The sequence below is a fragment of the Chelonia mydas genome, chromosome 16, assembly GCF_015237465.2.
Source record: "Chelonia mydas isolate rCheMyd1 chromosome 16, rCheMyd1.pri.v2, whole genome shotgun sequence".
Classification (NCBI taxonomy): domain Eukaryota; kingdom Metazoa; phylum Chordata; order Testudines; family Cheloniidae; genus Chelonia; species Chelonia mydas.
This window is the reverse complement of record NC_057857.1, coordinates 5,753,771-5,767,918: the sequence shown is the minus strand read 5'-3', so window position 1 is coordinate 5,767,918 and position 14,148 is coordinate 5,753,771. Positions and strand designations below refer to the sequence as shown.

Sequence of the window (14,148 nt, the reverse complement as noted above, 5' to 3'; positions counted from 1 at the left end):
ATGCATGGAGTGAAAATTACAGATGCAGGCATAAATATACTGATGCATGAAGAGAAGGGAGTTATTTTACAAGTGGAGAACCAGTGTTAACAAGGCCAATTCAGTCAGGGTGGATGTGGTCCACTCCCAGTAATTGATGAGGAGGTGTCAAGTGGACCACATCCACCCTGACTGAATTGGCCTTGTTAACACTGGTTCTCCACTTGTAAAATAACTCCCTTCTCTTCATGCATCAGTATATTTAAGCCTCCATCTGTAATTTTCACTCCATGCATCTGAAGAAGTGGGTTTTTTTGGTTTTTTTTACCCACGAAAGCTTATGCCCAAATAAATCTGTTAGTCTCTAAGGTGCCACCAGACTCCTCGTATTTTAGGGAACTAAATGAGATTTTGATCATGGCACAAAATAGGAAAAGATCACTTATTGGCTCATTAATATTGATTTGAAGTCAGTGATTTCTTCCAGGCAAATGGTAATGAACCTTTTATTGAACTGAATTAAGAAATATGAAGGCTTTTAGGATTCCATGAAACAATTGCTGCTGTAATGGAATTTCCTAAAGGAATCAGAAATGTACAAACTCAAAATGTGTGAAAGATCATTGCATTTGAAAATATTACAGGTGTTGACTTCCAGGTTTGAAATTATTGCATGAATCACTTCCAATTGATTAAAACAGTCTCATGCAAATGAGCATTACCAATTCAACTGTGAACACAGGACAGGGCTGCCCGGGGGGGGGGGGGGAGGGGGGGGTCAAGTGGGGCAATTTGCCCCGGGCCCCCCAGAGAATTTTCAGGGGCACGTCCTTCAGTGCCGCTGAACGCACCCGGAGTGAAGGACCCGCCGCCGTTTCTTCCGCTCTGGGTCTTCGGCGGCAATTCGGCGTCGGGGTCCTTCCGCTCCATGTCTTCGGCGAAGTGCCCCGAAGACCCGGAGCGGAAGGATCCCTGGCCCCCTAAATCCTCTGGGCGGCCCTGACACAGGATAGCAGTAATGTAAAGTGCTTGTTTTGTTACATGGTTTCCTCAACAAAGTGGCATCATAAATCAGTTTGGAAAAGAATTACATAGACAGACTCCTGAAGGTAAAACCTTTTAAATAGGACCAAAGTCAAGAAAGGTTCACATTGAGGGTTAACAGTTTTAACTACATCCTTTTATGTATCTGTACGTTAACTGAATTTCAACATGAACTTTAGCTACCCCCAGAGAAGCATGGTTTATAGAACTCACAAAGCTTGTATGTTAAAAAAAGATAGACCTTATAGATCCAGTTACTACTACTGCATTAATACTGACTTTGTTACTAACATACTACAGACCTACACCGAAGTTGTTTTCCTAGATTTACCATCATTGCTGCCAATAGTGCCGCTCTACCAGTGGTAGCAATGGTGGGAGGGCTTGGGTAGATAAGATTCTACAACCACTGTGCGAGGGTTTCGATGATACGATGGCTAGAACACTAGTGCTGACTAGGTGCCACTGCCCGCACCAACTGAGCTGCACCAGTGGCAGCAAGGGTGAGAAAAATTTTAGGAAATTATATCTAGTGTAAACATACCATAGGTATCTGTGGTCAACTTTTACTATTCTTTCTATATTGAATAACGAAGTCAAACGCTATTGCTTATTCCCAAATTAAGTGAACACCATGATTAATACACCAGAAAGTTGTAATGCTTTCACAATACTGGTTAATATGGTTAAAGTAGTACAGCCTCCTTAGCGTGGATGCAGTTACATCAGTATGAAGGTGCTTTATATAAATACAGCTATTCCCATATGGATAGGGGAATAAGCTATTCCAATATAAGGCACCTTTATATTGGTATAAGTGCATCCATACTACAGGTTAGTATGCATAATTACACTGATTAAAAAAAACCGAAAAACACACACACCCCGACAGACAGTTATACCCATACAATTTGCAAATGTACATCAGGACTAAGATAATGACGATTGTGCTATTGTATTAGCATCTAACACAGAACAAATTGATAGAGTGAAATAATCCTACAGACTGCAAATTCTTCAGGGCAAGGGCTGCGTCTACCTGTGCATTGGTACAGTGCTTAGTTTAATAGGGCCTGAAATCCTGAGTGGAGCATATAAGTAAAATAACGTTCTAGGCAGACAATGAAAAGCCCTCACAAATTTGTACATTCATCTTATTCCCAATAGATTCTGAGAGAATAAAAATAAAACTAGAAGACTGCTCCAGCAAATTGTAACTTGTTGGAAATATTTCTACCTACCTAATAATGGACTTTTCTGTTTTCTCTTCTTTATCAGCCTGGCCAGGTTCTTCCTCAGTCTTGCCAGCAACATCTTGGGCCTTTATTCTTGCATCTCTCCGTGGCGGTCTGATCTGCAGATTAGGCGGACCACGTCGGACGTGAAGCAGCTTTGAGTGTTTCTAAGAAAAAAAGGCAAAAGTAAATCAAGATGCATATGATCTACTGCATGGGTGGCCAATACCCAGTCCCAAAGCATCCCAGAGTTGTACAATGCAATCTGAGAACACCCTCATTTTTAATATAGAGATGTAGTGCAGGGGACTACAGGTCACAGCATGCAACCTTTTATCTCAACCAGACAGGCGGAGGAGGAGGGAAATCATGTTTGAATTTTTTACCTCTGGTAAAACTGTACATAGCTCCTTGGGTAACAGTTATCGGTGAAGATATTAGGCTACCTGTATCATTACCAGGTATATACATAACACAGAGCACTGTCAAAAATGTGAACTTATTATACACATATATATAACTAGGTGCAATAATTGATACTAGTTATAACAAAGAGATGTGTTACTAAGAGCTTACACATGCAGAAGTGATCCAATATCAGGAATTATTTTTCGTAATAGATGCACATTATACAAATTAGAAGAAAGCACCACATGAGAGATCATTTTCATTTAAAACAAAGAATCCTAAATTCCCTGAACTAATTGTGTGAACAGGAGAATGTGTGTGGAGACACAAACACTCACACATGCACACTTTAAACAAAGCTCCTTTTTCCTATTACTCCCCCAATGAATTTATTAGAAACCAGACAGTTTGTATGACTCGTTAGGAGTGTATCCATAAAATAAATAACTTTCACACACCTGCAGAGGATCTCAGAGTTAGAGAGCTACTAGATTTATTATTATTTCCACCTCTTCTGGGAAGCTGTTGCAGTTTACCAGAGATGTTGACTATCCCCTGCTTCATATTCAACTGTGCACACTCTAGCCAGCCACAGAGCCTGGGGGCTGCTCAAATTTCCAGCACTGAGGTTTGGAGAGCTCCACAGCAGGTCAGAGCACATATTGCTGAATGAGAGGCAGGCAGTGGTGGGTATGCCTGGGCCTAGGCCAAGCACAAGCAGATTCCTCAAGATAGTAAGATGGAGCCTAGAATACCAGGTCACAAAAGCCTGAAGTATCAGCACTGACAAGCACACCAGTGGTTTAGGAAACATACTGAACACAAGTTCACTATTAAATAAAGCCCACATGATGTCAACTGAGAATTCCAGAAATATCTTACCCCCACCTCCCAAAATGCTTTCATTGAGTATTAGTGGTCCTATTAGATAGCTGACTAGCTCCTTCAGACTGAGCTAAGAAGCGAGTTCTCAGAAATCAGAGCAATTCTCTTCTCTTTAAGTCTATGGATACATACAAAAGCCAGAAATACTACACTGGAACCAAAGCCTTTCTTGAGAGTTGAGTTCTCTACCTATAGGAAATTAATTCTTATAACAGGCCTTCGTTTCTTTTTCCATTACGGCTGTTGGAATTAAATGCTATTTGCAGCTCTCACAAACGCTAGGGTTAAGAAGAACATTTTTCCTTGCAATACCTGAAGTGAAAGCTCTGGGTAGTTAGCATCTGCTTTCTGTGGTTCTGGTAAAACAGCTGGATTTGCTGGTTTCAATCCAGGGATTTCTGGTTCTGTCTTCTGATCTTCTGATGATTTGTTCGTTAGACCTATATGGATAAAATACATTCAGTACACATCAAACTACCTGGCATAAGGAATTAACAGTTTAGATGCTAACTGGAAAACTAACTCTCCCCACACCAAATGTAGACAAGCACAAAAGTAGTCACCTGTATTTTATATGCAAGTGATACCTTTTTTTTTTTTCTTTTTTTTTGGGGGGGGGGGGGCAGGGGGAAAAAAGCTACAGATCTTGCATGTCTAACTGAAAGTGTTAAATTACAAGCCTCCATAATAATAGATTTGGGGTTTTTTTGTTGATTTTTTTACAAACAAAAACAACAACTTTTCAATGCGGAAAGAAGACAGTGTTGAAGGCAAACTTGGACCTCTTTCCGTAAAGTGCTTAAAAAGAGTTCAACCCTTCTGCATAATCACAATGGAGAGAGAATTGTTTTTCTTATCCTCTAGGTCAGTGGTTCTTAACCTTTACTGCAGCCTGCACCCCTTTGGTTCTCAAAATATGTTCTCGCACCCCTTATCAAAAATCGTTGAAGTAGGTCAGTTCTTTAAACCTAGATATATTTTTTTTGTTTGTATATTACAGCAATCGTTAAAAAATGTATAATGTTAATAAATACATAGGTTTGATGAAACAAAGTAGTTGTACTTATGTGCCTGTGCTTAATTTGTGTTTTCGATGATGTACCTTCTAAAAAAATCTGGCCTGTCTCGCACCCCCAGGGGTTGCGTGCACCCCAGGTTAAGGACCACTGGTCTAAATCTTTAGGTTTGGGCTGTTTTATTTATTTTTTAAACTAAGTACTAAGGATGTTTGCATCCTCTAAACTCACTATTAGCCAAAACAAAATATGTCACTTCAGATATTCAGGATAAAGAACCAAAAAGAACTGTTGTTCAAATTTTTTAAAAAAGGGATGGATAGAGTAATTTCTACTTGAACATTTGCAATAAAATGTATGTAACATTAACTAAACTTCTGAATAAAATATTTTTTTCTGGCAGACATTGAGCACATCTTGCAAAAATGTAATTACAAAAACTAAGAACATGCAATCTTTAAACCATTTATGACATTTATTAGGGCAACCTTAAACTGTATGGAAGACGTACTTTTCCACTGTTCCCCCATGTTTGTGTATGAAATGACTCCACAGACTGCCAAGAAGGCAAACAGGAAGAGAATTACACTCCGCTGTAGTCGAGAAAGCTGCTTCCATTTCTTTGAGAAAGAAAATAAATAAGAGGAAGACTCTTTAGCATGACAAGTAGAAAGCCAGCCCATTGCTGTCAAACCAACCAACCCATGGAAGTTTTTTCAGAGTAAGAAATATGAAATTGATTATGTGTAGGTTTTACACTGTTTCCTATTTTGAAAATCGATCAGTTACTTTGTCATGATATGGAAAGTAGCAACGTAGCATGCTAGCATATGGTAGGCTGGGTCTGAGAACAAATCAGGGCCAGTCACTGGCAGAGTCTGTAGAGCCTAGAGAAACTGCACTGTGATAAATATCCTGGACAGAACATCAACTACAGTACAAAGATTTTTACAGCAACCTTTCACTGGCTGATCTATGCATCTGCCCGGATGTGGTTCTGGAAAAGAGCCCAGAGGCTCCTCCCTTCTGGCCAATGAAGTGTATATAAGGGACATGCAAAGCAGAAGAAAAATAGGAGTGAGGAGGAGGGGGGAGAGAGAATGAAAAAATTATGTTAGTGCATCAAAACAGGAAGCTTAAAAATAAAATAAGCATCTCAAGCTGGATAGGAAAAGCAAGACACTCCACCTCGGACAATCACTCTTTGTGAAACTTATATAAACTAGAGACTGCCACCAAAAAAGACAACCATCCACATTCAGCTTTGGGAAAGTTCAGTAAACCAACAGCATAATTAACAAGAAAATAAAACAAAAGACCGTTCACAATTAAGGACAATCCGATGAAATCAGCAGCCAGAGAAGAGTAAAAACCAGCCTTCTATTACGTATGTTCAGTAAACTGCATTTAGTGATAGCATTTTGGGGCTTGTCTATTTTAGTGCCCTCACACCATACATACCATTTCACTTTTTTTTGTTTGTTTGTTTTTTTGTTAAACCAGTGTAACAGCTTGCTGCTAACTTTTTGCACTGGGAAACCCTTCCCACACTGGGCAAAGCAGCATTTGGGCACATCCCTCAGTTTCCCAGAAGCTCTTCTGCCCCACGGTACTTCCCACAAACCTTGCACTCCACTCCTAGCAGGGTTGAGACACCAGGTGCATCCACATTGTTGCAGGCAACCACATGCCACAAACATTTCAGTGAAGATTGACATGTCAACACACTTCACTTTGCCAACCGGCATAGACATATGTTCCCTGTTATTCCCTAAACTGCTAACTGTACAGCAGAGGTCCCGAACTGTGAGGCACACTGCCCTAGGGGGGCACAGAGGAACATTTGGGGAGGGTGCAGCTGGGGCCCAGGCCAGCCGGGGCCCAGGCCAGCCCGGAGAGTGGGGGGGGCCCCAGCTCTGTTCCTGGGTCCAGTCCCCTTTACTCCTGCTTACGTTCCCTGCTCCTGGCTCCAGGGGCAGGGAATCACAGACAAGGTGGTGGGGGGGGGGGGTTTGAGGTAAAAAGTTTGGGGACCACTGCTGTACAGTGATCTTGTACATCCCTCCCCCAACGCAAAGGGTGAGATGTTGATATTGCTCAATCTTCTATGACACCTTTTATCACAACTACCTCCTGGGCTACCTGTATCCTTATCCCCAATGTGGTTCCCTAGGACAAGTACAAATGCGGCAGCTCACCAGGATGGAAAGGGAATGAAAGTTGGTAATGCTTTCTCCTCATTTCTCTCCTGTCTCAAGAGGAAGATGAAGGTGTGTAACCCCAGACCACCACCACTCCCCCCCCACGAGCATGTTCACCAGCATCCTACCTCTTTTCCTTGAGATGGATAGGATAAAAGGCCGGGGGGACGGGACCGGATGACATCCAGTGTCCAACCTGCCCCTCTAGGCATATCCTACCTCTTTTCTTTAGACTGGGAAGAGAGAGATGCTGCCCTCTGTCACCCACCTTCCCTATGCAGGGGTGCCTTATGCCCTCTTCCTCACTACCTAGGGTGCCCTTTCGGGGGGCGGGGGAGGGGGAATGGGCACTCCCTCACTGATACTGCCACTGCCTGTCCTCTGCACCCCTGCCTCAGTGTCGGAGATACCCCCAACCCTCCTCCACATCAAGTGGGGAGCACCACTCCCATAAGGGCTCTGCCGCCCCCTCCCCATACCTTTCAAACAGTGGGGGGACTCTCCCTCTTCCCTTGACTGTAGGGGAAAACACCCCCTCCCCCAGCAGGGTCTCCCCTCCCCCAGCGTCCGCCCTCTCCAGCGGGGGCGGGGGGCGGGGCTACTAGGCCCCCCCCTGAACCTCCAGCAGGGGGCAGCGTCTCCCCGCACCCAGCGGAGGGGCAGGACCCCTCACCGTCCATGAGACCCCCTTCAGGAGGGAGGGGGCGGGGCGGCCACATCACCTGGGCCCCTCCCCTTCCCGCAGGAAGCAGGCCCCCCCACCCGGGCCAGGTCCCTCCCTTCTCCTCACCCTCCAGCAGGAGCGCCTCCTCCAGGCCTTGCTGTTGTTGTAGCCGCCTGCCCCGGCCGCCTCCCCGGGGCTCAGGGTCACCGAGATGAAGTCCCGTCTCGGCGGCGGCGAGGCCGAGAACATAACGGCGGCTTCAGGAAGCAGAGCCCGGCGCGCGCACCGCTCCCAACCGCCAGCCGCCGTCCGCCCCAACCGCCATTATTCTGCCTCCCAGCCGCCGCGGAGCCGCGCCAGACGAGCCCGCTTCCGGGTGCCTCTCTAGCCTCACGCCCTGGCGGGACTCTATGGCGGCCCTAGCAACAGCCTCCCGCTTGTGTGCCTAGCAACGCCCGGCCTTGGCTGCCATGGGGGCACCAGAGATGCCTTGCTCCCCGTTATCTCTCATTGCGCCCCTGCGAGGGGGAGCAAACCTCACTGTGAAACAGCTCCCCCGCCCAGACATCCACCAAGGTGTATCGCCTTTGAAATGCAAAAAACCACAACAACCCACACCCTCCCCCCGGCAAGGCAGGCCTACCACAACCCCAGCCACAAGGCAACTCCGCAACCCCCCTTCAACAGCCACTGCTCGTCTCCAGAGAGATAACGCATAGAGATAAGAGATCAGTAACATCGCACGCCTCCTCACTCTGGAGTGACTCCAGCCCTCTCTCACACGCGTGCCGCGCACTTACGTGTTGGTGGCAGACAGCTGCTGGATTTCCAACAGTTTTGATCTGTTATTGCTTAAACGGTGGAGGTGGGAACACTGCCGCATCTTCGGCTGGACGCAGAAACTTTTAACACTGGATATCCCAGAGTATTGTGATAATCATGCAGATCTTTAGACCCAATTTAAAAAGACCCAGCCAATTAAATGGTTTTTCTGACAAAGCCATTAAAAAAAAAATAACTGGCCAGGCCAGTCAAGTCAAATACTGGTCAGGTGGTAACCCAAATCCACCAGCCAGGCAGGGCACTTAGTGCAGAATTTGATCACCCTTTGGCTACAGGTAGGGATCATTTCACCTGTCATCACAATGCAGCCACAGTGGGGGTGAGGCACAGCAACTGGTTTACCAAGGCCACTTCAGCGAATGTAGCTAGGGTTACCAACTGTGGTTGGACGAATTCCTGGAGGTTTCATCGCATGACATTATCTTTAATTAAAGGTTAACCTTTAATTTCTGGAGACTCCCGGACAATCCTGGAGGGTTGGCAACACTAAATGCAGCTCAACATGCAGCCACAGGGAGCCCCTAGGTCACAGGGACCCCACCAAACTCCAGTGTGAAATGCTTCAGGGCACAACTTGAGGGGTCTTGCGTGCAAGCTCTGCAGCAAGAACACCTCGTTCTTGAAAAGCACATTGACTCTTGAGGCCATTGGGGAAGTAGGGTGCTCCCCCTTGTTGACCTCCCTGGCTTGTGCACATTGCAAATTTCCCCCACTCCCACCAGTATTTAGCAGGAAACCTCCACCCACTCTCTCTAATGTCCTTCACAAACACACTCGTCCTGAACACATTTGTGAGTCCCCTCCCACAAGGCTGATATTGCACAGGAATTTGGAGCAAGGAGGATCACACGCTAAATCATGGCTCACGCAGCTAGGGAGAACACTCTCATAGGTTAAATTTGCTTACGTTGGCACTGTGTTTAACAGTTGCACACAAGGCTATGTAAGAGTTTAGCACAGGACATGGTGAAGAAGAATCATAGTTAATTGAAACTGCAGGGAGAATGCAGGGGGATAAGATGTAATTATGTGAATTGGGATATGCTAGCTAAATTGTCCCAATATCTGTAAGAGAGACAAGGTGGGTGAGGTCATATCTTTTATTGGACAAACTTTAGTTGGTCAGAGAGACAAATTTTCAAGCTACAACACAGAGATCTTCTTCAAGTCTGGGAAACAATCAGAATGTCACCGTTAAATACAAGATGGAAGAGATCATTAATAATGCTAAACTAACATATTTCAATTTATGTTAACATATTACTTATGCTAAACAATCTGTTCCACCTCATATTTAGCTCTGACACTCTGATTAAGTTTCCCAGATCTGCAGAAGAACTCTGTATAAGCTCAAAAGCTTCTCTCTCTCACCAACAGAAGTTGCTCCAGTAAAAGATATTCTTCTTCTAGTGATTGCTCATATCGACTCCAATTAGGTGTGTGCGCGCGCGCACCGCATGCTACAAACTTTTCGCGGGAAAGTTTTTCCTTAGCAGCTCCCATCAGGTCGGCTGTGGAGCCTCCTGGAGTGGCGCCTTCATGGCGCTGAATATATGCCCCTGCCGACCTGGCCCCTCCTCAGTTCCTTCTTACCACCAGTGATGGTTGTTGGAACTGCAGTCGCTTGTCTAGCAAATGTTTCCCTTAGCGTACTTTCTGATAGTTGTAGTTTAGCTCTTAGTTAGTTGTATAGTTAGTGTATATGGTGCATATAGTGGTAGATAAGGTTTGGGAGTGGGCTTTTTTTCCCAATCCCTAAACCCCCCTCTGCCCCCGCCCTTGGGCTCTGGGGCATGCCGCAAGGCCAAAGGTTTAAACCTTGCGGAGTCTGCAGCAAACCTATGCCAATGAGTGACCCCCATCACTCGTGTCTGAGGGAGGCACAACAGACTGACAAGTGCAAAATCTGTACAGCTTTCTGCCCTAGGACGAAAAAGGAGTGAGACTTCTGCCAGAAGCAACTGCTCATGGAATCTGCTCTTCGCCCCCAGCCTGCCACGAGCCGTCAGGACCTGGCCCCGAGCGTGTCCATACAGAGCGCCCCGGCACGTGACACAGTGCCGAGGAAGGACTCTAGTCTAAGAGACCCTCAGCACTGGTGCTCCTCAGCACCGCAAGCTTCAGCCCAGCACTGCTCCCACTTGCTGGTGCTGCACGAGCACTATAGAAAGACCGACAGGCGGTGCTCCCCGGTACTGAAGACAGCGGGACCAGCATACGCATCACCAGTGCTTCCCGCGAAGGAGCACTTGGCACCCAAACAACAAGAGTCAGAGCAGTAGACTTTGGTCCTTCCACAATCACGAGTGGTCCATCTGGCCAGATGTCATACAGTCCATCTTCCAAAGGTGGGGGTTTCCCCAGGTCGATCTGTTCGCCACAGTGCCCAGTGTTCTGCTCCTTCCAGAAGCCCAGGCTCAATCATGGATGTACTCCTGCTACCCAGAGGAGGCCGCCTGCTCTACGCCTTTCCCCGATCCTCTCATGCACAAGGTTCTACTCAAGGTCCGCAGGGATGGAGCGGAGATAATTCTGGTGGCACCAGTGTGGCCGCGACAACACTGGTACACCACGCTCCTGGGGCTGTTGATGGACGCCCCAATCCCATTGCCACTCCTCCCCAACCTGATCACTCAGGACCATGGTCGTCTTCATCACCCCGACCTCCAGTCCCTCCACCTCACAGCCTAGAAGATTCATGGCTGAACCCCATGGAGCTTCTATGCTTGGAACAGGTAAGGGAATCTTACTTGGCAGCAGAAAGGTCTCCACTAGGGCCACATATCTGGCAAAGTGGAAAAGGTTTACCTGCTGGTATGACCAGTGTCATATACCCCCACTTCAGGCGCCTATATCTCTCATCCTAGAGTACCTTCTGCACCTGAAACAGCAAAGCCTGGCAGCGTCATCCATAAAAGTACCCCTCGCTGCTATCTCGGCCTTCCAATTGGGAGTGTCTGGATGTTCCGTCTTCGCCAACCCCATGGTTGGCCAGTTCCTCAAGGGTCTGGAATGGCTACATCCCCAGATTAGACAGCCTGTTCCTGCATGGGACCTTAACTTGGTCCTCTCCAGACTAATGGGGCCCCCCTTTGAACCACTGGCAACTTGCTCCCTTCTCTACCTGTCGTGGAAGGTAGCCTTCCTGGTCGCCATTAAATCAGCAAGGATAGTGTCCAAGTTAAAGACCTTTACCTCAGACTTCAGGTGCAACTCAGACCTCACCCAGCCTTTCTTCCTAAGGTTGTGTCACATTTCCATACTAGCCAAGACATATTGCTGCCTGTTTTTTATCCTAAGCCTCATGCCGGTAGCCATGAGCAGTTGCTGCACTCTCTCGATGTTGGGCGGGTGCTAGCATTCTACATCGAGCTCACTAAACCATTCAGAAAGTCGAACCAGTTGTTCATAGCAGTGGCAGACCGGAAGAAAGGACTCCCAGTCTCATCTCAAAGAATATCTTCCTGGATCACGTCATACATCCGCACGTCCTAAGAACAGCCCCAGCACTTACGGCACACTCCACAAGAGCACAGGCCTCATCGGCGGCATTCCTGGCCCAAGTCCCGATACAAGAAATCTGCAGGGCAGCAACTTGGTACTCAGTGTATCTGTTCACCTGTCATTATGCCATCATCCAGCACACCAGAGATGATGCAGCATTCGGCAGAGCGGTGCTCCAATCAGCGATTCTATAACTCTGAGCCCAGTGCGTAGGTAAGGTTTGGGAGTCACCAAATTGGAACCGATATGAGCAATCACTCAAAGAAGAAAAAACATTTACTCACCTTCTTGTAACTGTTGTTCTTTGAGATGTGTTGCTCATGCCCATACAAATACCCACGCTCCTAACCCTCTGTCAAAGTAGCTGGCAAGAAGGAACTGAGGAGGGGCCGGGTCGGCAGGGGCATATATTCAGCGCCACTCCAGGGGGCTCCACAGCCAACCCGACAGGAGCTGCTAACCCCTATAAGGAGGTCAACCTTACAGAAGATGGTAGCTGCTCAGGTCCTCAGAACACTGGCTAGACTTAAGAACACTCATCAGAGAATTGCCAAAACCAGAACAATTGCAGCCAAATGTGGACATAAGAATGGCCATGTTGGGTCAGACCAGTGGTCCAGCTAGCCAAGTATCCTGTCTCTTCAGAGAAAGTGAACAGAACTGGGCAATTTATAGCTTAATCCACCCCATTGTCCAGTCCCAACTTCTATCAGTCAACAGCTGGCAGCTATGCTAAAACGCTGAATTATAGGTATTGTGAGGAATAGTGTTTTGGGCCATTACTGTAGACTATACCATAGTAGTTAAATAAAAGTTGGCACAAGAGATTGGTAAAGAGGCATGGAACCTTTCAGATCTAGCTCGCTGCTTTGAAGGTCAGTGACCAAAAACCATCAATGACTATCAGCTGTTTGGCAGATTATGTGAATGGGGTTGGTGCTTTCAGTACTATTTTATTCTGAGTGGTCCAGTCCAACAGGACAAAGCCTACCATCACCATTGACCATAATCAGTAGACCATGTTGTAACCTCAGAAAATAACCCTATCTTCTACACCCTAGAGGTAGGTCCCCCTCCAGGTCAGGTCTGAAGCACAATGGGGAAACAGGGAGTTTGCAGCTGCCCATGTCCTGTCAGTTCTACAAGTGGACTTCATTTCTCATCACTATCAGACTGGCACTAAATTAACAGAAAATACTTGTCTGATCTCAGAAGCTAAAAAAGGCTAATGTAGTGCTCATCTTTAAAAAAGGGAAGGAGGATGATCCTGGGAACTACAGGCCAGTCAGCCTCACCTCAGTCCCTGGAAAAATCATGGAGCAGGTCCTCAAGGAATCAATTCTGAAGCACTTAGAGGAGAGGAAAGTGATCAGGAACAGTCAGCATGGATTCACGTAGGGCAAGTCATGCCTGACTAATCTAATTGCCTTCTATGATGAGATAACTGGCTCTGTGGATGAGGGAAAAGCAGTGGACGTGTTGTTCATTGACTTTAGCAAAGCTTTTGACATGGTCTCCCACAGTATTCTTGCAAGCAAGTTAAAGAAGTATGGGCTGCATGAATGGTCTATAAGGTGGCTAGAAAGTTGGCTAGATTGTTGGGCTCAACGGGTAGTGATCAATGGCTCCATGTCTAGTTGGCAGCCGGTACCAAGTGGAGTGCCCCAGTGGTCGGTCCTGGGGCCGATTTTGTTCAATATCTTCATAAATGATCTGGAGGATGGTGTGGATTGCGCCCTCAGCAAGTTTGCAGATGACACTAAACTGGGAGGAGAGGTAGATACGCTGGAGGGTAGGGATAGGATACAGAGGCCCCTAGACAAATTAGAGGATTGGGCCAAAAGAAATTTGATGAGGTTCAACAAGGACAAGAGCAGAGTCCTGCACTTAGGACAGAAGAATCCCATGCACCGCTACAGGAGGTCATCTAGTCCAACCCCCTGCTCAAAGCAGGACCAATCCCCAACTAAATCATCCCAGCCAGGGATTTGTCAAGCCTGACCTTAAAAACTTCTAAGGAAGGAGATTCCACCACCTCCCTAGGTAACACATTCCAATGCTTCACCACCACCCTCCTAGTGAAAAAGTTTTTCCTGATATCCAACCTAAATCTCCCCCACTGCAACTTGAGACCATTACTCCTTGTTCTGTCACCTGCTACCACTGAGAACAGTCTAGATCCATCCTCTTTGGAACCCCCTTTCAGGTAGTTGAAAGCAGCTATCAAATCCCCACCTCATTCTTCTCTTCTGCAGACTAAACAATCCCAGTTCCCTCAGCTTCTCCTCATAAGTCATGTGTTCCAGTCCCCTAATCATTTTTGTTGCCCTCCGCTGGACGTTTTCCAATTTTTCCACATCCTTCTTGTA

General features: G+C 46.6%; 1 protein-coding gene across 1 annotated transcript in view; it reads right to left on the bottom strand.

Annotated features, from left to right (window-relative positions):
• Nucleotides 1-7,818, bottom strand: part of MAN1B1 (mannosidase alpha class 1B member 1) — a 31,344-nt gene extending 23,526 nt beyond the window's left edge. Inside the window, exons 1-4 of the mRNA XM_037879953.2 lie at nt 7,559-7,818; nt 5,079-5,187; nt 3,864-3,991; nt 2,265-2,425 (exon numbers count right to left, since the gene is read on the bottom strand). Of these exons, the coding sequence (XP_037735881.1) occupies nt 2,265-2,425; nt 3,864-3,991; nt 5,079-5,187; nt 7,559-7,681 (521 nt within the window). The 5' untranslated portion in view covers nt 7,682-7,818. The remainder of the gene's footprint in view (nt 1-2,264; nt 2,426-3,863; nt 3,992-5,078; nt 5,188-7,558) is intronic.
• Nucleotides 7,819-14,148: the final 6,330 nt, after the last annotated feature.